We start from the raw sequence: 25,368 nt of genomic DNA, 5'->3' as shown, positions 1-25,368 counted from the left end.
AATATTGGTTTTGTCTGATTCTTCTTTGAGAGTCTGATATGGGCAAAGAATAGTCTGATATGAAAGAGACTAGTACTTAAATTGGTGGGACAGGTTATGCAACTAGCTGTATTGAAAGTTCATGTGTTGCTTCTCAATTGGTTTCACATTATTTTTGCCTTTTTGTTCAGTGATGTATCTTTTGTGAAAGTTGTAAGTCATAATAATATGAAAAAAAAAACAGGTTTTTTTTTGTAACAGTTGTTTATGGCCTTAAATTAATATCACACAGCTATGTATAAGAGCTTACATAAATAATTGAAGTATCTTACATATGACCAAGTCATATTTAGGATAGGTTCATAAATAAAGAGAAAGACCACTTGAAATTTTGACTCGTGAACTTTACTAATTAGTATAATAAAAGTAAACTCCTACTAAAAATTTATGGGGCAATTGGTTGTAAAATCTTTTTATGTTTTAATATTTACATATGTATGTATCGTTTGGTAATATTTTTTGTTTTTTAAATTTTTAATTATAAAAATAAAAGTAAAATTTTTATTTTTTAAAACCAAAAATATGTTCTATAACTATTTTTGTTTTTCAATTTTAAAAACAGAAAATAAAAAGTGTCTTTTGTAAAATTTATTTTTATTTTATTTTTTGATTTTATTTAAGTTGAGTTTGGATTTGGGACTGGGTCGGGTGTTAGGTTCGGCACTAGGGTCAGGTTTGGGTTTGGGTTTGGGTCTAAGTCTAAAATATTAATTAGAAAAAGAGAAAATTATACTCACTATGGGATTTTAAAAATAGTTTACTTAAATATGACATTTTTAAGTTTGGCCAATTTATATGATATTTTGTTATTTTTAAGTATTTTTTATGGTATTTGATATGCCATATATATATATATGTAAATTACGTTTTCAAATCTCATATTTAATGTTTTTATCTGTTTAGGAAGATTTATTTGTCACTGATGCCGGAAAAGTTACTGGAGTTTGTTGTCGGCACCAGAAAAATCACCGGAGTAGCTGCAGGTGTCGAAAAATCGTTGGAATTGATATTGTCGCTGGAAAAATTACCAAAAAAATACTAAGAAACTGATTTCTTGATGAAGAAACCACTTTCTTGGTATTTTTCCAGCAACAATGCCAATTCCGACGAGTTTTTTGACACTGGCAGCTACTCCGGCGACTTTTCCGACACTGATAGCAAACTTTGAAAAAGTCGTCGGAAAAGTCACTAAGAAACCAGTTTCTTTCTTGCTAATTTTTCCAGTGATTTTTTTGACGACAATGCCAACTCCGACGACTTTTCCGACACCAAAAGCTACTCCGCGCGACTTTTTCGATAGCGACATCAAACTCCGAAAAAGTCGTCGGAATTGGCGGTCTCCGGAAAAATTATCGAAAAAATCAACAAGAAATTGGTTTCTTCATCAAGAAATTCTTGGTGAAGAAACCAGTTTCTTGGTAATTTTTTCGGTGATTTTTCCAGCGACAATGCCAATTTTGATGACTTTTTCGGCGCCGACAGCAACTCTAGCGACTTTCTCGGCACTGATAGCTACTCCGGTTTACTTTTCCAGCACCGACAGCAAACTACTACGCCTTTTCTAGCACCGGTGTCAACTCCGACGATCACTGTAGTTTCATTTGTTTTATTTATTTTTTTTAAATATGAAGGGATTTTAATATTTTTTATGGTAATTCAATCCCATATATGTTTAGTTTTTATTTTAAATACCATATTTTTTCCTATTAAGTTTTCTTACCATTTTATTTTTCCATATTTATGTAAATACCCCTTAAAAAATAATGAAAGTGATTTTTTTTTTTTTTTCAAAATTTTCAATTTTTAATTAAAAACTTAAAAAGTGAAAACAGTTTAATAAAACATATTTTTGAAAATATTTTGCTTTTCTAATTTTAAAAACAGAAAACTGATTAAACAAATATTACCAAACGAGACCTTAATTTTTTTGTGGCAATAATTTCCATAAATTTATTTTGTTTGTAAATTTGATGCGTAAGTTAAATTCTACTATTAAATATCAACTGGACTGTCATTGTAAATACCTATGTACACATGACACTAAAATTTTAAAACCAATGTAAACATATCACCTATATACATGCATATACAGTGACAATTTAGTTGATATTTAACAGTAAAATTTAACTAGCGTCTCAATTTGCAAATAAAAGTAAATTTAAGAGATATTGCCACAAAAAAAAAAAAAATCAAAGAATTAATTGTATAAAATTAAAACATAAGAAAATTTTACCGCAAATTAGGCAAATTACCAAAATTTAAGCTAATGACTTTAAACACAGAAAAGAAAAACATTCTGATATGCAAATGATTACAACTCATTAGTAGTAGAAAACTGAGTGGAGAAAGTGTTTGAATAAATATCACCATACATGGAAGCATCATCATCATCATCATCAATTTCAACAGGGAATGCATTAGTAGGCATGTGATGAACACTTGGGAATAGAGTTTCAAGTGAACTGTTGGTAGTAAAAGTGTCTTCAAAACCCTCTCTTCTTGATGCAATTTGATGAAGCTGTAATGCATATCTCAGGGCCCATACTACACCATCCATTGTAGGCCTCTCTGAACCATTTTCCTTCAAACACTTCTCAGCTATATCCCCAACAACTCTCAATGAAGCTGTGTCTATTTCAGAAGACAATGAAGGATCAATGATTTTCTCTAGCTGCCCATTTCTATAATACTCCATTCCCCATTTAGCCAAGCTTACATTTTCCTCCTTGGGTTGAGAGAATATGGCTGGTTTAGCACAAAGTATCTCAAGAAGTACAACTCCAAAAGAGTAAACATCTGATTTGACTGTATATTGTGAAGTCCTAAAGTATTCAGGATCCATATAACCAAAGCTACCTTTCAAACCCTCAGCTTCATGATTTGGATCTCCTGATCTAGAAAGACCAAAATCAGAAACTTTAGCATTGAAGTTTTTATCAAGTAAGATGTTTGTTGACTTCACATCTCTATGAGTGATTTCCTTGACAGAACCAGTATGCAAGTAGTGAAGACCTTGGGCTGCACCTAAGCAGATTTCAAGTCTTTTCTCCCATGATAATTTGGTCTTTTCTTCCTTCATATCATAAAGATGATCTCTTAAAGTCCCATTTTCCATGTACTCGTAAACAAGTATCATCTCATTCCTTTCATCACAATACCCGATTAAGGAAACAAGATGGCGATGTCTTAGTTCAGACAACACCAATACCTCTGTATGAAACTCTGTTACCCCTTGTCCATGCCCGGGTTGGCTTCGTTTCACAGCAACTTCAATGTGTTCTTCTTTTTCTTTAAGAGTTCCTTTGTAAACTTTCCCGAACCCACCTTCTCCAACTAACTTCTTTTCATCAAAGTTGTCAGTGGCGCGTTTGATTTCAGCAAAAGATTTCTTCAGTCTAAGTTGTAAGTTCGAAGCATTCGGTATATCATGATCAGCCAAATTCATTCCTCCATAAAGGAACTCACTAGAATTTCTTTTAGACTTTGCTTTTCTACTCCTCAAAACCATCAAAGCTATGATCAAAATCCCTATAATGATCAGAAAACCAACACATGATCCTGAACCAACTACCAAACCATTTTGATTCTTCTTATGTGGACTTTCCAAAGGAATAAGTAGGCTAGAAATCTTCTCAATCTCAAAAATCTCAACTCCATTCAAGTAGGCATTAGGAACATTAGACCAATTATTACTAGGCCCCAAACCAATGCTTATATTGATAAAACCAGAACCATTTGTATCAACAACATAATCAAGATGAAATGGAGATTGCAAATTTCCAATCTCATCAAAAGCATCAATGGTCTTAATAAACTTGTTGTAAACAAAGAGACTGAAATCAAACACACTAAGACCTTTACCAATAATATCACATAAGTGAACTCTAACTAGATATTTCATAGCAGTCTTACTCACAGGAAAAGCCCAAGTTGCCTTAGAGAAATTAGCTTCAACATTCAACTCTCTTCCTGTTTTGTAAACATATTCTGGTGCACTATACTTAGTTGACCCTCCACTCAAAAAGTTGAGTTTACCATCATAATACTCACTCTTCTTTGTAGCTTTTGGGTTTATGAGAAAACCATCATCTTCTAACCATGTCCTCCATAGCAAATCACTCTCTGATGTGATATTGTCACCCCCAACATTGATTCTATGGATTGTACGGTACACCAAAGAAACCAAATTACTTTGATTACCCTTTTCACCATCTGAAGTGATTAGTTGAGCAGAGTTTGGGAGAAGATCTTCTTCAGGGACAAGAAAGACTTCTATGGCGTTTACAAAAGCTAAAGGTGAGTTCTTTAATGGGTGAAAGTAAAGTTTGAATCTTTCCTTTTTAACTGGAAGAATAAACTCCTCAATTGGTCGATCACTACTTTTTCTGACACTGAAATTGGATAATAAAGAATACCCAGATGCCACAACATCGAAAACTGCTTGGGAGAGATTGAATTCAGAGGGAAATGAGTAGAAATGAAGGCGTACCATGTAAGTACCTTTCTTGTCAACTTCGAGCTCATACGACGATGGGGTTTTGAAAACTCTTGCCGTTTTATAGAGAAACGACATGTCGTTTGAGGTTTCATCAGTGTTAATAATGGGTTTGCTTTGTCCTGTTGAGAGAAAAAATGGTGGCTTTTTTGTTCTGTCTCCGATGAAGGTTCGGCTATCTTTGGTGGTGATGTTGGTTTTGGAACCGCAAGCGATGAAGTACTTGTCTGGTGGAGTGTAATCGGATTCTGATAATGAAAAGATTTGCAGTGAAGAAAAATGGAGGAAGAGAAGAAGACAGAGTTGGAAGAAAACAGAGCTGGAGGAGCTTAGCATTTTTCGGGAAAAGGAAAGTAAAAAAAAATTGTCAAGAAAAATATATGGAGGAAGAGGAGAAGTGACCAAGCTGGAGATTCAAAATTTTCCCGGGAAAGAAAGTTTGCAGCTTTCTTCCGGGAAAACTTGGTGGTTAGAGCTTAACATTTTCCGGGAAAGAAAGTTGATTGCTTTTTCTTTTTATCTTCAGTGACTCACTGAGTAAAGTAAAGTTAATGACTTTGTATGTTGTAGAAATCCAAAAAGACGAGGGAAAAAAAGCAATCAATCATACACTTGTAAATAAAAGAAAGAAAACGACCGTGTTTTGATTGGTAGAGTATCTTTTGTTAGCCTACTTTTTTGTTTGGGTGAAGGGTGGAATTATGTGGTAAATTGTAAGTGATTCTTCTTAAAATTAATTAGTAATGAGATGAGTAATTTTTTAGTTTTATGTGGGACTTTTTAATATTCCACTTCAAGATAGTGACTATTTTTTACTTAATAATTTTACACGGTTCGATCACAAGTGATTCTTTTAGCTCGAATATTCGTTAATGTTTAGTTTTAATTTAGCTTGATATCATGTTTAAATTGTAAGATGAGTGGTTTAAAAAGTAAGATTAAGTGAGTAAATGACAAAATGTATGAGACTCTATTTCAAAACTAATTAATAATATGAGGAGTAGTTCATATATTTTATGTATAGTATTTATTATTTAGTTTTCACACGTTACTAATATGTGTTCTCTAACAATACTTAACTCTTTAAGAGGTTAACTTGTTTTGGCAGTATTATTCTTAATGTGATGGAAACTTTCACTAATGAAAGAGTGAAGAAAGGATTTTCACTTGTGATAAATATATGTATAGTGAAGGTAGAAGCTTTTTCCATGAATTCATAAAAATGGCATCTCATTCATAGTTGTTTTAAGAGTTTAATTTTTTTTTTTTTTCTGTTTTGTTTATTTGTTTGATTATTTGCTATAGTAGCATGATCATCTTAAGAAAAATGACAACGTCGCTTGTATATCTAAAAGCAAATCTATTTTAAGAGGAACCAATATGATTTTGTGGGGTCATAATAATACTTTGAATTGAAAATTTAACCTTTTATAAATAAATGGTTTTGATAATGAAAATTAATTCAAATAAAAAATCTTGTAATGTAATTTTTCTCTATGTTAATAACAAATATGTTATGTTAGGGGTGCTTCGAGCTATTTTTTTTTGTCCTCACTAGTAAGAAGAGTGTCTCTAATTTTTATATAATAATAGTGTATATTGTAGTAATTTAAAATTTTTACTAATTTTTTTAAAATTACTAATTTATAATGTTAAAAATAAATTTTAAAATAATTTTTTTCACGTACACACAAAACAAATTTAAGAACAAATTATTTTATATTTTTGACATAATAAATTATTCAAAAATTTATTAAAATTTTATAAAAACTATATTGCTTATCATCATAAAAAAAAATTATAATAATTTTGAAGCTTATGTTGTATACATAAAAACGATCGAGTTATTTTAAGATCTATTTTCATAATCATAAATTATTTAAAATTTTATAGCAATTATGAAAATTTATAAATAACTACATTATATACTATCAATAAGAATACATATAAATGCTCCCAACATTAAAAGTAAACACTAAAAACATTTTTTACTTTATTTATTTGTTGATATTTCAATTATTTTAAATGAAGTCAAGTCAATAATAAATATTATTTAATTCAAAAAGTAGTGTGTGTAATAATATTGCTTGTCAATTATTATAAAGTATTAACCTTTAAATTTCAAAAAAGAAAAACTTTAAATCTTATCTCATCTCAAAAGAAGGTTATTTTGGTAAATTACTCTTCTTTTTTTCCCCTTTGCATGTCTATGATAACCTTATTTTCCCACGTCTTTCTTCCATTTCTTCCTTTCCCGGAAAAAAACTGCAAACTTTCTTTCCCGGGAAAATTTTAAAAACTCAAGCTTGGAACTTTCCTTTCCTTTCTCGGAAAAAAGCTACAAACTTTTTTTCCCGAAAAATGTTAAACTCAAGCTCCCTGATTTTCTTCCTCCTCAGCCTTTACCTCAATCTTTCATCACTACAAATCCTTTCATTATCAGAATCAAACTACAAACGACCAGAAAAGTACTTCATAGCTTGCGGATCCAAAACCAACATCACCACCAAAGATAGCCGAACCTTCATCGGAGACAGAACAAAAACATTTTTTATCTCAACAGGGCAAAGCAAACCCATTATTAACACTGATGAAACCTCAAACGACATGTCGTTTCTCTACAAAACGGCAAGAGTTTTCGAAACCCCATCGTCGTATGAGCTCGAAGTTGACAAGAAAGGTACTTACATGGTACGCCTTCATTTCTACTCATTTCCCTCTGAATTCAATCTCTCCCAAGCAGTTTTCGATGTTGTGGCATCTGGGTATTCTTTATTATCCAATTTTAGTGTAAGAAAAAGTAGTAATCGACCAATTGAAGAGTTTATTCTTCCAATTAAAAAGGAAAGATTCAAACTTTACTTTCACCCATTAAAGAACTCACCTTTAGCTTTTGTAAACGCCATAGAAGTCTTTCTTGTCCCTGAAGAAGATCTTCTCCCAAACTCTGCTCAACTAATCACTTCAGATGGTGAAAGGGGTAATCAAAGTAATTTGGTTTCTTTGGTGTACCGTACAATCCATAGAGTCAATGTTGGGGGTGACAATATCACATCAGAGAGTGATTTGCTATGGAGGACATGGTTAGAAGATGATGGTTTTCTCATAAACCCAAAAGCTACAAAGAAGAGTGAGTATTATGATGGCAAAGTCAACTTTTTGAGTGGTGGGTCAACTAAGTATAGTGCACCAGAATATGTTTACAGAACAGGAAGAGAATTGAATATTGAAGCTAATTTCTTTAATGCAACTTGGGCTTTTCCTGTGAGTAAGACTGCTATGAAATATCTAGTTAGAGTTCACTTATGTGATATTGTTGGTAAAAGTCTTAGTATGTTTGATTTCAATCTCTTTATTTACAACAAGTTTATTAAGACCATTGATGCTTATGATGAGATTGGAAATTTGCAATCTCCATTTCATCTTGATTATGTTGTTGACACAAATGGTTGTGGATATATCAATATAAGTATTGTTTTAGGGGCTGAAAATAACTGGTCTAGTGTGCCTAATGCTTACTTGAATGGAGTTGAGATTTTTGAGATTGTGAAGATTTCTAGCCTTGTTGTTTTGGAAAGTGAAGAGAGACAAAATGGTTTGGTGTTTGGTTTGGGATTATGTTTTGCTTTTGTGGTCATTATAGGGATATTAGTAAATACCAAGATAGTCTCTTTTGAGTTCCTTTACAGAGGAATGAGTTCAGATTGGTCTAAAATTGATGAGGTAGAATGTGCTTTGAGAAGAAGAGATGGTGTTGAAGACAATACTAGTGTTACTTAACAGTTCTTTTGAATTGGCTTTTCCAACTGTTGAAGATGATGATGATGCTTTCATTTGAGTGAGTTGTCTCTTATTTTATTGTTTAATATTAGGGCTCGTTTGGAACGTCGTATTAGGTCGTATTGTATTGTATTGTATTATATTAAATTGGATTATGTATCATATTTTTATATGATACTATGTTAAACTTTAATTTATACTAAAACATTATATATTTAAGTGTCCATAAAAGTTAATACCACATATAGTTTTACATAAAAATATTGCATAAAATACAATTTAATATAATACAATATAATACGACCTAATACGGTGTTCCAAACGAGCCCTGTACTAATTAGTTTAAGTTAATTTGTTTTTCCTTGATCAAACCTGCCCTGCTCCTTATTATTTGATACATATACATAAATATATTTATACATGCTGAGCTGTGATCTCAAGAATCTATTTAAGGATAGATTATGTTGAATTAGTGTATGCAACTAATGGATTTAAAAAGGGATTCTTAAGAGTGGTTTACAAGTAGAAATTAAAAGAAGTGACAATTGCAAACTGAGATGATGATGATCTTATTGAAAATTCATCATCATCATCACAATCTTAAAGGATCAAACAATGTTAAACAGTCAAGCTAATACCAATTAGAAAATTAAAACAAGTATAAGACAGAAGTAAATTGGGAGAAAACACAGATTTATCCTGGTTCAGCCTTAATTCAAGGCCTGCTCCAGCTCTCCACACAAGGAGTTTCTCTACTATAATCATTGGGTCTCGTTCATTCAACTGAAGTTGCTGTGAACCGAAGCCAACCCGAGCATGGACAAGGGGTAACAGAGTTCCATACAAAGATACTGGTGTTGTCTCAAATCTGACATTGCCATCTTGTTTCCTTAATTGGATATTGTGATAAAAACTTCAATGCTAAAGTTGCTGATTTCGTTTCGGTCTTTCTAAATCAGGTGCTCATGATCCAAACAAAGAAAGCATGGTTTTGAAAGGTAGCTTTGGCTATTCTCTCAACCCAAGAAGGAAAATGTAAGCTTGGCTAAATGGGGAATGGAGTATTAGAGAAAATCATTGACCCTTCATTGGTTGCTGAAATAGCTGAGAAGTGTTTGAAGGAAAATGGCTCAGAGAGAGGCCTAAAATGGATGAGATTGAATTTGAGTGAGTCTTATTCCTCTCTCTCTCTCTCTCTCTCTCTCTCTCTCTCTCTCTCTCTCTCTCTCTCTCTCTATATATATATATTATATATATATGTGTGTATCCATCCATATAGTGATATGAAGTTGTTAAACATGTGTTCATTAATTAATAATTATTATTAAACAATATTAGTCCAAGTGGAAAAAGTATATGTGGGAATGGTAATCCAAAGAAAATCAAGTTTTGAAGACTTAATACCTTTGTTTTCATCTTCTTGTTAGTTTTTTGTAGAGAGATTTGTAAACTCTATAAATAGATCTTAATTATTATGGCAATAAACAAACTCACAAAAGAGTTGTGAACAAAGTTTTAGAACATTACAAAAAGAAAATTATTCGGCAACTATATTAAAGTACAAAAGACTATTGTATTATATTAATTATTAAAAACGCAAGGATAATAAGTTACCAATTACAAATACTATCAAACTAATGATAACTAAAACTATAGGAATGTAAAACACAATAATACAAAGACCATTATTTATATTTCTATTATGAAAATCTTTTTATTACAATCAATTATTGTACCTTAGTAATTTAATTATAGAAATGCAATATACAAACTTTTATTACAATTTTTTAATTAACTTTTATGCTTGAAATTACATGTTGGAATATTTTTTTATAGTATTATCTTTGTAAATTTTTGAAATTTTTTTGAATAATTTACATTATCAAAAATAGAGTTCGTGATATTCCAATTTACTAGTATGTGTGTTAAAAAACTTTAAATCTATCTTTGGTACTGTAAATTATTACAAAAAATTATAAAATTTACGAAGATATTGTAACTATAACGGACACTATATAATTTTATTTTTTTTGAAAAAAAAATATTTCAACATGTATTTTCAAGCATGAAAGTTAACTAAGTTGTAATAAAAGATTGATGATAGTACTCCTCAATTAATTGGATTGTGACATAAGGTAATTCATAATAGGACGAGCCTTACAAATGGCTTCTAATGACACAACTTTAGGCATTGTAAGACCTTTACCTTCAGTCATGTCAATTTTGTTATGGTCAACTTTCTCCCAATCAAAGCATTGAATCAATGACCCCAAAGCCAAACCTATGACTCTACTAGCTAAGCCTCTCCCAGGGCAAGATCTTCTACCAACTCCAAATGGCATTAGCTTGTATCCAAATTCATTCTCAATATTAATGTTTTCAAACCTTTCTGGCTTGAAATTCTCAGCATCTTCCCATAATTTAGGATCCCTATGTATAGCCCATATGTTAACCAATAAAATTGTATCACGTGGCACATCATACCCGCAAATGTTACAATCATTGGAGGAGTAATGAGGTACGAGAAGTGGACCTACTGGGTATAACCTGAAAGTCTCAGAAATTACACATTGGAGGTAAGGGAGTTTCGAGATATCAGATTCTTCCATCAATTGCCGTTGGCCAATTTCAGAGTCGATCTCGGTTTTAACTTTTTGTAGAACATGTGGATGATTTAGTAAATTAGACATTGCCCATTCTAATGTCAGTGCTGATGTATCTGTTCCTCCGGCAATTGATTGCTGTACAAAATAAAGTAAATTTTTATTTCTTTTTTCTAAGTGATCGGCTTAATATAAATATATATAGATAACTATGATAAGTAGCTAATATGATAGGAATTGAATATTTTATCTATTAATATGTATACTAATTTTTAGCCATTGAATAAATTCAAGGGAAATTATCAAATCTCTAAAATTATAAGATAATTAATAATTCTTTTATTTATAATTAATTTCAAATCCTATTTATTAGGTTAAAGTAACTAAAAATATAGACCTAACTCCAATTTTGATTTTATTATAAAAAATATAGACCAAAAAATAAAAAATTTGTGACTAATTATAAATCATCATTCTTATATTGTGACTAAAAAATCCGTGGCTAAAGGTATTAGTCACAAAGTGACTAAATGTATTTTTAGTCACAAAATTAAATTAGTGACAACTTGTATCTAAATACTATATTTTAGTCACTAGTAACATTTTATTGTAACTAAAAGTCACAAAATATTTATATTGTGACTAAAAAGTTATCACTAAAAGTAACAGTTTTTTGTAGTATTAAACCAAAAACGACTTCGATCAAATTGACATATTAAAAAATTGTTAGACCAAAATTGAACCCTAATTTGATTCATTTTGCAGAACGCATAATTAGAATTATCATTAAAAAAATACAAATAAAAGTAATAACATACCATTACGAAGCCTTTGATAATTTCATTAGTATAATATTCAGGCTGAGAGTCTTGCAAAGAGAGTAAATGTTCAATCACAGTATTCATCCGATTCTCATCTTTGTTACTCTTATGCTCTTTGATCAAACCTTCCAAGAGTGAGTCCATAGTCTTCCCAAGTCTCTTCACCTTATTCTCAAAATTATTAATTGGAATCCAATTCAAGATTGGCAAAAAATCAGCTGCGTTCCCAGCTCCATTAAACTCCATAAAAGTTCTCAAAGTATCCCTAAACAACTTTGCTTCCTCTTCGTTTGCCACGTCATCACCGCAATACCGTTTTCCCGCCACCATTCTTGTTATGATGTTAAAAGTCAACTCTTGAAACATTGACTTTAGCTCAACTCTGTTAGAATCTTGGCAAGAGAGCTTTTTAAGTAGTCTTATGACCTCGTCTCTTCGGCTATTAATAAAGAGGTTGAGTCTTCCTGAGGAGAAGATCTCAATAGCTCCAATCCTGCGAAGATTGCGCCAATGCTCGCCGTAGGAACAATCCACAACGTTCGAGGAGTTGTACCCTACGTGCTTTGCAAGTAGGAAATGTGGGCGGTTGGCAAAAACAATGTCGTTTTTTGTAAGACATTCTTGGGCTATGGTAGAGGATGAGACTACAACCACACGGCGAAACCCTAACCGGAGTAAGAAAATTTCGCCGTATTTGGTAGAAAGATTGTGGAGTGCCCTGTGGATTGGTGGTTTCACTAGATGTAAGTGGCCAATTATGGGAAGAGAGGGTGGGGTTGGTGGGAGGTTTTTGTATTGTCGTTTTTCGGTTTTGAAAGACAAAACGACAATGGAAATAATTAGGGTTAGGGTTAATAAGGGTGTTAGCAAGTATGAGAAGATCATGATGATCACTTATTCACTCACTAGTTTCTTATTATGATGTGTTGTGACCTTTAATCAAAGTTTGTGTTTTTCCTTAAATCTACATCTATTTATATGCATATATGTACATATATAAATTTGAACTTAGTACACATATTGGCGATTATGTGATAAATAACCTAAGTAATTATAATAAAAAATGGAGTCATTATTGTAATAAATTAGTGAAACAAGAAAAGGTAAATTTGAGCATCATGTAATTATTAGTTAGGTTGAATAATTAAATGAAAAATAAAAAGTCAATAGTAGTTCGTTAGGTTTTTTTTAATAAATCATGCAATTTTTAAAAGTAAACATTTGAAATAATAGTCTGTAACTAATGGGTACATCTCTCCCATTGAATACGCAACCAGATTTAGAATCAGAAAAATGAACTAATTAATTGGCCGCCTGATTAAAATAAAATCAGATAAAAAAGATTTTAGCATCACAGTTAACTTTAAGAATACCTATAATTTCTCTACTGCTCAGAAGATACAACTGTTTAAATTGTTACAGCATGTTCGTTCAACATATTAACTTGAGCACTCAATTTTTGTGTAAGGTACGTAACTGCACCACTAACAACCGCTTCAGTTGCAAAGAACTTTTTATTCTCAATTTCAAAACAAATCACAAAGATAAGACTAATCACAATAACTTAAATTAAAGACACTCAAAATCATATCACAAAGACAAGACTAATTGCAGTAGTAAAACCTAATCGCATTAGCAAAACCACAAACCTCGACCAACGTCTAAGCCCAAAGAGGGCCAACTGGCCTAACCAGAGAAAAAAGACAACCTACGACGACTAATAATTTAGAAACATAAAACCATAGCAGTCGACATAAAAATATTATTAGTTAAGTTTAAACTAACTATTTGCAAAGGAAAATTCACACTAAAAAATTGAAATATGTCTATATGTGTATATATAAAGCTGAGTTATAAGATGGTCACGTTAATTATTTGTAAAGGAAACTTCACATGTAAAAAATTAAAGTATATATATAGCTGAGTCATAAGGTGTTCACATGCTAGTTAAAATTGCATCAAATATTTTTATTTACTTTTTTTAATTCTCTTATTTTTCTAATTTTTCTATTATACTTTATTTAATTAGAGATCACTAATTCATTATTTTTATTCTAATTTATTTGATTAAATATCATTAATTTTGTCAAAAAAATTAGAGATTATTAATTAATTAAAAGTTAAAAAATAAATAAAAAATCATATATAATAACAAATAATTCACTAAATTAATTTATAGCAAAATGATTCACTTATGTATAAATATGAGTACTTAAAGATACTGTAAGTGAAATACGATGATGATAGTTGTTTAAAAGATATTTTTTTGCATGCTTATTTCTTTTTTATGTAAAAAATTGTATGTTGATTTTTTTCAATTTTTTTTATAGTTTGATTTATCATTTTTTAGTAAATATTTTTTTATAAAAATATATTTAAAATTATTTGATATAATTTTATTATTCGATAAACATATATTATTTTAAATTTTTATAAATTATCGTAAGAAATACCACTTATTTACTAGTTTATATGCTAAGGATGCAAATCTAATGTCACCAAATTTTTTTTGTCTGGACTTATTTTCCAATTAATTAAGAAATAACCAAACCCTATTCTTTTCTAGAAAATGTTAGGAAAGTGTTGAAAAGTAACTACCTAAGTGGCTATATGCGTGTCACTGAGATTGAAACAAAGCAAAATTATTTCACAAAGATAAGACTAATAAAAATATCATAAACGAAAGACACTCAAAACTATATCACAGATAAAACTAATAAAGTTTCAACAATACAAAACTAAAAAATCTTGTTAAAAACCGCAGACCGCACTGCACCGCGCAGTTTGGAAAAAATACATACTGCAACGACATTGCAAAAGATTTCAAATTGCATTTTTTATACAATGTGGTGCTGGACAGATAGTTTGTGCGGTGTGAGCAATTTGATGAACACTTCTAAATTTATTTATAGATTTTTGTTGAGGTTCCCATATTTAATTTTCTCCATTAAGTTTTATATATATGCCCACAAACATGTAAACTAGCTCCCTTTCTTTTTCCCATATTTTGGTGAATATAGCCCATTTTTATGCCCTCTATTTCTATTTCTATCCAATTAACAAGGTCTTATTTTAATGTATTTTTATATTGTAATTTTGTTAATTTGTCGTTATTTTTTGTTGTTGTTTGAGGAATACCTCTTTTTTCTTTTTCTTTTTTTTTTTTTTTTTATCAATTAACCAAAAATACCTACATATTAAAATCCATTCAAATTTACCTACTTTTATAAGTTTGCTATCCAATTTATCCTTACATATGTTACCACTACAAAATTTTTTACTTTAAAAAGATGTGATTAATTATAAATTATCATTCTTATGTTGTGACTGTGACTAAATGTATATTAGTCACAAAATTACAATTTAATGTGACTAAATGTATTTTAAGTATTGTAACTAAAACTAAATTAGTGACAACTTGTATTTAAATACTATATTTTAGTCACAAGTAAGTTTTTATTGTGATTAAAAGTCACATTTAATCACAAAAAAATTATATTGTCATTAAAAAATTATCACTAAAAGTAGCAGTTTTTTGTAGTGTACCTTAATTAATAGCTAGTGGGTATTCATGTTGGGTAGGCATCACGTTAATTGTATGAAACAGAAGGGGCATAATTGGTATAATAATTAGAAAAAAGGGTATATAAATTAATGAGTTTTAATTGAAAGAGGTAAAAATGACACGAAAGATTTTAATTTCCTCTTAAAAGTTTGGGATAATTAGATAAGATATTATTTTTTGTAAAAAAAATTATATTTTTACGCTTAAATATTATTATTTTTTTTTTTAACATTTTTACAAGTTTTCTTTTTTTTATATATATATAGAAATAACACGAAAACAACAAGAAAACTACATAAAAGTAATATGAAAATAACATCAAAACAGTAACAAAAAATAACATACAAATAACAAAAAATGAACAACAAATTAATAAGAGTAAAACATAAGAAGATTGTATTTTTTATAAATAAAATTAAAAAAAATGGTAAAAAATATTTAAAATTTCTTGAAACCGTATTTTTGATTTTTTTTTTTGTTATTTTTCTGTATTTGTGAAATAATTCCTAAAAGTTTGAGCTTCTAATAAGCCCGATTATCACATGGCCATTGGCCATAATGCTAACACTAAATAACATTCACAATTATCACATATAGCATCTCATAATTTGCAAAAATACCATTATTTCTTCACACATATATATGCACACATAAGGCAAACGTTTGCCTAAAACTTATTCATTAGAGTATAATCTTGAGATTTGACATGCAAATATCCTTACTATAAGCATCCATACATAATTATTTCTCATAAAACTATACATGCAAGGTACTATTTTATTTCCATGCATGCATGCACTACGTACTACATTGTCAAATGCATTAGCTAGTGACCTAAAATATATGATTGATAATAGAAAATAAAAAAATATATTTATTTTTATTTTTAAGTAATTTTTACATTTTATTTTTAAAAAATAAAAAAATTTGGTTTGCATAAAAATAAATAAATAAATAATGTCATGAGTAAGCATTTATATTGGGCTTTAGGATTTTCTTTTATTTGGGTCCTTATTTAAAAATTACATGGTATTTTCAAAAATTAATAAAATTAATTCAAAAGTGTATTTTTTTTCAAAAAAAAACTTTTCCTTAAAGATCTTGGACTAAGTAGGTCTAAGTCCAGACCTAGTCCGCCTTAACTTACACTACACAAAATATTATTTTTAGTCACAACAAAATTTGTGATTAAAGATAAAAAAGTTGTAGCTAATTATAAATTACTATTATTGTGTTGTGACTAAAAGATCCGTGACTAAAAGTATCAGTCACAAAAATTATAATTTATTGTGCTTAAATGTGTTTTTAGTTACAATATTTGTTGTGACTAAAACTAAATTAGCTAGTGACAACTTGTAACTAAATACTATGTTTTAGTCACAAGTAATTTTTTGTTGTGACTAAAAGTCACATTTAGTCACAAAAAATTTATATTGTAACTAAAATGTTGTAACTAAAAATATGTAACAATTTTTTGTATAGTGCTAGAAAATACCCTCTTTATAACAAAGTGAAGAGCAATAGGAAAGGTAGTAAGCTAGGCAATGCAACCCTCTATATATATTAATTTTTTTTTTGTTGACATAACATATATATCATTTTAAGAGTTATTTGTAAAAACAATCTTATACCTACTAATTAAAATGACTTAAGTAGCCTTAAGTAAGGTTAGAATCCTTTCTTAATTGGCGTATTTTTCAAAGGTTGCCAAAATGTTTGAAGGAAGAAAGTGATTTTGATAATAATTCTATTGTTGAACTGTTTTAATTAAGCTGAGGGAAGTTTAAAAAGAGAACTATTAACCAATTATAGACTAATAACGTTCAAAAAAGAGTAAGGTTATACAAGGAAATTTATAGCATATATATAAAGGAAAATTTGATTTTTTATGCTTACATTTTGTTAATTTTTTTTTTCTAAACAAATAATAACTAATATTTGTAAGATATGACAATTTTTATGATATTCCTAAAATACCCCCATTTACATCACCTCATTTACCCTATCGGACCAACCATCGGACCATCCATCGGGCCACCCCATCGGGCCACTATCGGACCACCATCGGACCACCCATTGGGCCACCCATCGGACCACCCATCGGACTACCATCGGACCAAATCTGCTACCAATTTTTTTTATGTTTTTGTACATACAAAAGTAGCATCAGGTGACTATCGGACCACCATCGGACCCCATCGGACTACCAATTTTTTTTTTTTTTTTATTTATTTTTTTTTTTATGTTTTTGCACTAAAAAAAAGTATAGAAAATTTGAGAGGGGTATTTTTGGGTTTTAGATAAAGTGGTCATATATTTTCAATGGTGATATGTATTAGTTTAGAAATAAAATATTAGGTATATGTAAGTATAGAAAATCAAATTTCCCTATATAAATAAGAAATACCCTATTAAACTTGAGATGATATATTTCAGATATAGTAATTTCTTTTGCAGAAACCACAAAAACAAAATTTAGTTTGTAGTAACCAAAAAAGGGCTACTTCTCTCAAAGAGAAAGAACGAACACATTTTTAACCAAATCCCCTAAAGTGGAAATGAGAGACTAGAAAGCCAGCAACTCGATCGGCTTCAAGAGGGGAACTCACCTATACAAAGTCACCATGATCACTCAAAACCAACACCACATTAAAGGCCATTCTTCCCCACACTGCAACATTAGTAAACACTTGGAACCTCTAGGCCCTAGCCATGAAAAATTGACTCACAATGATCCCATCATCGCGTTGCTGGTTACGCTTCACTACTACAAAAAGAGGTATTTGCGACGGTTTTAAAAATATTTTTTTTAGCGTCGAGAAAAATAGGGTATTCCCGGTTTTAAACGTACCTTAAAAAATCTTGTGATATATTTGTAAAAGGAAATTGTCGACGGTTTAAAACCGTCGACTATACTATAGACCGCAGTTTTAAACTGTCGCCTATAGTATAAAACCGTCGGCAATTCTCATGCTTCAATTTCACGTGTTTCAGATCTAAAATACAAGTCGTCATTAATTTAGTTTTAGTCATAACAAATATTGTGATCAAAAATACATTTAGTCACAATAAATTGGGATTTTTATGACTATATTTAGCCACATACCTTTAGTCACAATATAAGAATGGTGATTTATATAGTCACAATATATTTAGCCACATATGATTTATTTAACTTAAAATAGTAACCTACACTTTGTAATATAGAGAGAAATTATAATATTAATAGCTTCTGTAACTTATTTTGGTTGATCACATTTTTGTGTAATAAAAGAGATGTTACACAAAATTGATGATATGGTATGTTTGAATTCTAAGTGTGACCACCTGAACACTATATAAATGAGTCTAATCATTTGCTTATTTAGATGAGGAATTTTTGATCAAAAAAGTACATTGCTAGAAAACCGTAAGATTTCATAATTTCTAAAGCTATTTCTTAAGGAGTTCTCTTACTTTTGAATAAAGGTGTAATACCTTATTTAAATTATGGTGATCTTTCCTAATCTACACTCAAAATTGTGAATGAGTGTATAAATATCTTATTATAAATTCTTTTACATTTTATTTATATATATTATAACATATATATATATATTTTACAATTCGATCATAATATATTTTAATATATAAAATCTCTAACACTATTATCACCCACTAAGCAACCCATTACAAACCGACCAAAAAGTCCCATCAAGATTTACTTTTGATACGAGAAATACCTAGCAAAATCCAAAGCATTCATATTTAAAATGCTATGAGTTGTTGTACAAAAGTTATTCATGAACCGAAAAAGATAACACAACATAACAACGTGACAAAATAATATCACTTTATTATTAATTTCTTTGTGGCCCATATCCAAATTCCCATCATTATATATTACATTATCACAAACTACATTCTTTAATTCAAATTACCCCCAAAAAAAAAAATATGGAAGAAATAATAATAATAACAATAACCATTATCATCTTCACCATTTTTTTCTTCAAAATTACCAAAACCAATAAAACACAGTACAAAAACCCACCACCATCACCACCTTCATACCCCATAATAGGCCACCTTCATCTCCTAACCAAACAACCAATCCATAGAGCTTTACAAAAACTCTCAACCCAATACGGCGACGTTTTCTCTCTTCAATTCGGATCACGCCACGTGGCAATCATATCATCCCCATCAGCGGTAGAAGAATGCTTCACCAAAAACGACATCGTTTTAGCCAACCGTCCACTTCTTATCATGGGCAAGCACGTAGGCTACAACTACACCAACATAGTCAATGCCCCTTACGGCCACCATTGGCGGAATCTCCGCCGCATCGCCACCGTCGAGATCTTATCCTCAACCCGTCTCAACCTCTTTCTCGACATCCGTAAAGACGAGATCCTCCGGCTCCTCCGCCAATTCTCCGGCGCCGGCGGAGGGTGGAGCCGGGTGGAGCTGAGGTCGAAATTGACAGAGATGAGTTTTAACATCATAATGAGAATGATGGCCGGAAAACGGTACTACGGTGATGACGTGGCGGAGGAGGGTCGGCGGTTTAGGGAGGTTATGAAAGAGGTTCTTGAGAATGCTGGAGCTGAGAACCCGGCGGATTTTTTGCCGGTTTTGAAGTGGATTCCGATCAATAATTATGAGAAGAGAGTTGAGAGGCTTGGGAAGAAGGCTGACTTGTTTTTACAGGGTTTGATCGAAGAGCATCGGAATCGGAAAGATGGCGGTGATCGGAATACTGTGATTGATCATTTACTGACTTTGCAGGAATCTCAACCGGAATATTACTCCGATCAGATTATCAAAGGCTTTGTTCTGGTAATTATTTATTTTTTTATAAGTGAAATATTTATTATTATTATTATTATTATTATTATTATTATTATTATTTTATATTTATAATATTATTTTTTTTGCAATGTATTTATAATATTATTTTGAATATACTTTTCATATATAATATAGAGTAAATAGCATTTTAAAATAAATTAGGTTCTTGCTATAAATATATAAATTAGGTTATGTTTACTTAAATCATAAATTAGGTTATATATTTTTTAAAATAATAATAAATAGTATTCTTATTATATTTTTTATAAAATAAAATGTAATAATAACTCAATATAAAATTGTTAACAAAATTAATTACGTACTAAAAATTATTTTCAAACTAATTACATTAAAAAAATTATTAAAATTGAACTTAAAATTTTATTTATAATATTTTAAAAAATATAAAGTTTAACTTCTATAAAATATTAAGCAATATATAGCCATTTATCGCGATGCTATTTTTTTTTTGTTCTAACAAAAAGTTGGAGTGTATAAAAATATAATTAACAATAAATAAATAGTAAAATAATATTTAATTTATTAGGTTAAAATTAATAATTTTCTAAATTTTATTATTTATTGTCTAAAACTTTCTCATTTTTCTTGATATTATAGAGAATAATAAGTTATATAATAACTTAAATTTATCTCATTTAATCTAATGTAAGTGCTATAACTTAAAACAACTTATTTAATATATAACATTGAAAATGACATATTCTGATATTAAAACATGCGCACCGAATATATACACAAATTAAGATCTCAATTAAACAATTATTTATGAAAATATAATATAAAATATTAGTCAAATATAATATTTTACCATAAATATGTATAATAATATTATTGATATAATTTTTTATCAGAGAGATATATACAAGCCTCAATCAAATAAAAATCTAGTTATATTATTTCCATAAAAATAAAATTCGAAAATTGGTATGTTGTTATTTATTTGATATAATTAATTGTCCACTAAAATATTAGAAAGTTCGAAATAAATGTGTTTTATATATGATAAATTAATACTTGGAAAATTGATATATTTTACTATATTTTTGAATGTATTTTACTATTTTAATTTGATAGCAATGGAACCTAAAAGATAAGGTGAGAATGGATGGTCCTTATATTATTATGTGACATCACTGTAGATATTATATTTTAATTACTAGGAAAAGTCCAATAAACCTTTTAATATTGTACAGGGATAAGGCTAAGGTAGCTTATTATATCGAATAATAATAAATATTATATATGTGTAAACATCAGTTCTTAATTCTTTTAGATATTTTATATGGAATTTAAATTGATATTTTATATTTGTTTTTTGTTTTTTTAATTAATAAAATTTAAATTTAAATAAATTAATTAGTTAAGAAAGGAAAATGTATCTCCCTATATAAATAAGAGGACAACTTTTCTTTTTGTTTTCTCGTTGATTTATGTGGGTCCCACTTTTTTAATTCTAAAATTTATTAAACAATTGTATGAGAATTAATACTATACCAGTACTTTATGTTGGTTAATGATATTCTCTCAACACTGTTAGAAAAATTGAACTTTAGAGGTAATTTTTAAAGAGTTTCTAGACACTATTCTAAACAACATTGTAAGAGTGACCCATAATTAATCGATGGTAAGGAAATCTTATACCATCAGTTATTTTATAAGGGAAATTTGATTTTCTATACTTAGAAAATCAAAAAATTTTTTCCCTAAACCAAAAATTTAAAAACTAAAAAAACTATTCCTTTTTTTTCAAAACCCCAAAAATACCCCCCTCACAATATTCTCTCTCTGCATCATCTCTCTCTCCCTCTATCTCACCCCAACCGCCCACCCTCACCCGAACCACCCTCACCCACCCACGTCAACCCCAACGCCGATCACCACCCTCACCCCCGTCGACCACGACCCCACCCCTCCGACCCCAACCCCAACCCGAAAGAGCAACCCCAGTCCGACCCCAACCCGTCCGACCCTCTGAAACTTTTTTTTTTCCTGCGATTTGAGAGAGGGAAGAAGACAGAGGTCCGATGGTCGGACCTTGGGGTCCGATGGGTCCGACCAATCGGACCCATCGGACCCCTAGGTCCGACCGCCTTTCAATTTTTTTTTTTTCCTGCGATTTGAGAGAGAGAGGAAGAAAAAGGTCCGACCGTCTGTGAAATTTTTTTTTTTCCTGCGATTTGAGAGAGAGAGGGGAAGAGAGAGGTCCGATGGTCGGACCATGGGGTCCGATGGGTCCGATTGGTCGGACCCCATCGGACCCCATGGTCCGACCATCGGACCTGGGGTGTGGGATTCTTGGGACCGGCTGAGACAGAGAGAGAGAGATGTTTGGGGGTATTTTTGGGGTTTTGAAAAAAAAGGTATAGTTTTTTTAGGGTTTAAATTATTGGTTTAGAAATCAAATTTTTTAATTTTCTAAGTATAGAAAATCAAATTTCCCTTTTATAATAACCGACAGCATAAGAAGGGAAAAATAGAGTTAGACGCCTCTATGGCATCATTTATTTGCGGTATAATATCAATGAGAATGCTAAACACGAATAATACATTTTGGCAATTCTCTTAGTATAATTACCATGAATGTGCCGATTTGTATGAAATATATCATTAATCATTAATTATATTAAAAGTAAGAAAGATTGGGATTTGAATTTATTGTATATGTGTGTACATATCAATATTTTAATTTGATTAAATAATTTAATTTTCATTGTAATATTAATTTGACTACATTAATACTATAACAATAAACTTTTTTTTTATATATTTATTTTAGATATTACTAATGGCGGGAAGTGATACATCGGCTGTGACATTAGAATGGGCAATGTCAAATCTATTGAATCATCCTTGTATTTTACAAAAAGTAAGAGACGAACTCGATTCTCAAGTTGGTCAACAACAATTGTTGGAGGAATCGAATCTCACTAAACTATCGTACCTACGAAATGTCATTTTCGAAACCCTACGATTGTACCCAGCAGCTCCACTCCTCATACCGCACTACTCATCCAGCGATTGCACTATTAGTGGATTTGATGTACCACGTAACACAATGGTAATTGTGAATGCATGGGCCATACAGAGAGATCCCAAGTTTTGGGAAGATCCCGAAATTTTTAAGCCAGAAAGATTTGAGAGTAATAATATTAGTAAGACTGAAGGATATAAATTCATGCCATTTGGAGTTGGGAGAAGGGCTTGTCCAGGTATTGGACTAGCTGAACGTGTGGTTGCATTAACATTAGGGTCATTGATACAATGCTTTGAATGGGAAAATATTAGTAAGGAAAAAGTTGATATGAGTGAAGGTAAAGGACTTACTATGCCTAAAGCTGTCCCATTAGAGGCTATGTGTAAACCATGCCCTATTATGGATGTCCTCTTCTCTTAATCCATTGATGAACTTAGAATATTCTAACTAGACATGGTATTTACATATTTAATATATGTACTTAGAATTGTAATTATATAATATAAATTAGAAGTGTCTTTTCTTTCTTTTTTCACTCATAATTTCTTGGCTATGAATGTTTCATTGGCTGTAAAATTTTAGGAATAATCATGTATCACATCAGTTAAAAAAAAATTGAACGTAAAAGTAAAATTTTATTTATTTATTAGGAAGTAAAACTTTTATTTAGTTACTCAAAAAATGTGAGGAAAGTTTTGTTTGTTCACTTTGTTTTCTTTGCATATATATCAATCTCACATATCTATTATCTGAGTTCTCATATGCATTTATATACTTGAATTAATAGATTGGAAAATCTAAACTGCTCCCAAGGCATGTCATCTCATTTATACTCATCCATATATGATAGAAAGTCACTCTATTGTGGAGTTGATTAAAGGAAATTTTAAAGCTAGAATTCTCAATATTTTAGCCAATAGATTTAGCTATTTTAAATTTTTTATTAATACTTTGAAATGAAATTTCAATTGTCTTGCATTTGTAGCAATTATTGGTGATTAATAAGATATTCTTTCTTCTTGATATAAAAAAAACTGTACATTCTCGCGCTTATAAATGAAAATTCATCTAATTAATTATAAATTTTAATTGCTAAAAAAACTCCATTCAATATTTTAAGTATGATATTTCACTTGGCAAATCACTAATTAATATGTTCATTAAATATTTATTTGATTAAACATACATGTATTTGATTGTTTTATTTTATTTTTTAAAAAAAAACATCTTGTTATAAATATTATTAATTATGTGGATGTCCAAATCTTTTATTTATTACCATTAATTGTAATTAACATTACTCTTTTCTTAGTTTCCCTTTTTCTTAGTTTCTTAATATTTCACTCTTGTATTTGTATAAATAGGGGTTCACCCCATTGGAATAAACAACTCAGAAATTCTCATTCACTTTCTCTTTCTCTCTTCATCTTCTTCTTCTTTCTTCTCATCTACTTTATATTATTTTATATTATTTTATAACACGTTATCAGCACGAGTCTCTGTCCAAGCTTCAAGCATGAGTCTATGCTATGTCCCAATGTAAGTATTTTGTTAAAGTTCTTGAATTGTTTCAAAGTCATGATACACTAAATATATATTCATATATATACTTATCTGACTGAAACAATTTCAAGAATCCTTTGTTTTCTTTTTTCTTTTTATCTATATATCTATATATTATATATGTATGTATATGTTTTTATATATTTATTATTAATTTCATATATATATATATTATGTTCTTATCATTCATAATATTTACAATATATGTGCGCTTATGATATGATAGAGAAAATCTATATAAATTATACATATATCTAAAAGATTATGTATTATCGATAAAATATTGCATATATCCTAAAGATTATGCATCATCGATAAAATATTGCATATATCCTGAAGATTATGCATCATCGATAAAATATTGCATATATCCTGAAGATTATGCATCATCGATAAAATATTGCATATATCCTGAAGATTATGCATCATCGATAAAATATTGCATATATCCTGAAGATTATGCATCCTCGATAAAATATTGCATATATCCTGATGATTATGCGTCCTCAATAAAATCTTGCATATATCCTGAAGATTATGCAAACGTAATATTCATTATATAGTTGATGGATATATAATGAAAGAGATGAATACATATTTATATATATGTTCTTGTATTCTTTGAGGACAATGAAAAGTAATCTAATATCGATATAGATTTTGACAAACATTTC

General features: G+C 29.8%; 4 protein-coding genes across 4 annotated transcripts; 2 read left to right on the top strand and 2 right to left on the bottom strand.

The window, feature by feature from the left end:
* Nucleotides 1–2,266: 2,266 nt before the first annotated feature.
* Nucleotides 2,267–5,155, bottom strand: LOC133032712 (probable receptor-like protein kinase At5g24010). The gene has a single exon (XM_061106916.1). It carries the CDS (start codon nt 4,868–4,870, stop codon nt 2,351–2,353), a length of 2,520 nt encoding a protein of 839 aa, XP_060962899.1. The 5' UTR covers nt 4,871–5,155; the 3' UTR covers nt 2,267–2,350.
* A 1,570-nt stretch (nt 5,156–6,725) lies between these two features.
* LOC133032711 (probable receptor-like protein kinase At5g24010) lies at nt 6,726–9,388 on the top strand. Its single transcript, XM_061106915.1, has 2 exons — nt 6,726–8,372; nt 9,274–9,388. Exon 1 carries the CDS (start codon nt 6,896–6,898, stop codon nt 8,312–8,314), a length of 1,419 nt encoding a protein of 472 aa, XP_060962898.1. The 5' UTR covers nt 6,726–6,895; the 3' UTR covers nt 8,315–8,372; nt 9,274–9,388.
* Nucleotides 9,389–10,307: 919 nt separating this feature from the next.
* On the bottom strand, nt 10,308–12,812 carry LOC115710361 (cytochrome P450 81Q32-like). Its single transcript, XM_061106914.1, has 2 exons — nt 11,736–12,812; nt 10,308–11,055 (listed from the first exon to the last, which is right to left on the bottom strand). The coding sequence occupies exons 1-2, from the start codon at nt 12,621–12,623 to the stop codon at nt 10,429–10,431; spliced, it is 1,515 nt and encodes a 504-aa protein (XP_060962897.1). The 5' UTR covers nt 12,624–12,812; the 3' UTR covers nt 10,308–10,428.
* A 6,274-nt stretch (nt 12,813–19,086) lies between these two features.
* Nucleotides 19,087–23,666, top strand: LOC115715709 (cytochrome P450 81Q32). The gene is made up of 2 exons (XM_030644370.2): nt 19,087–20,124; nt 22,934–23,666. Exons 1-2 carry the CDS (start codon nt 19,240–19,242, stop codon nt 23,549–23,551), a joined length of 1,503 nt encoding a protein of 500 aa, XP_030500230.2. The 5' UTR covers nt 19,087–19,239; the 3' UTR covers nt 23,552–23,666.
* Nucleotides 23,667–25,368: the final 1,702 nt, after the last annotated feature.

This window comes from Cannabis sativa, chromosome X, assembly GCF_029168945.1.
Source record: "Cannabis sativa cultivar Pink pepper isolate KNU-18-1 chromosome X, ASM2916894v1, whole genome shotgun sequence".
Taxonomy (NCBI): domain Eukaryota; kingdom Viridiplantae; phylum Streptophyta; class Magnoliopsida; order Rosales; family Cannabaceae; genus Cannabis; species Cannabis sativa.
Note: the sequence above shows the minus strand (reverse complement) of the source record. Positions and strands in the feature narration are given on the sequence as shown.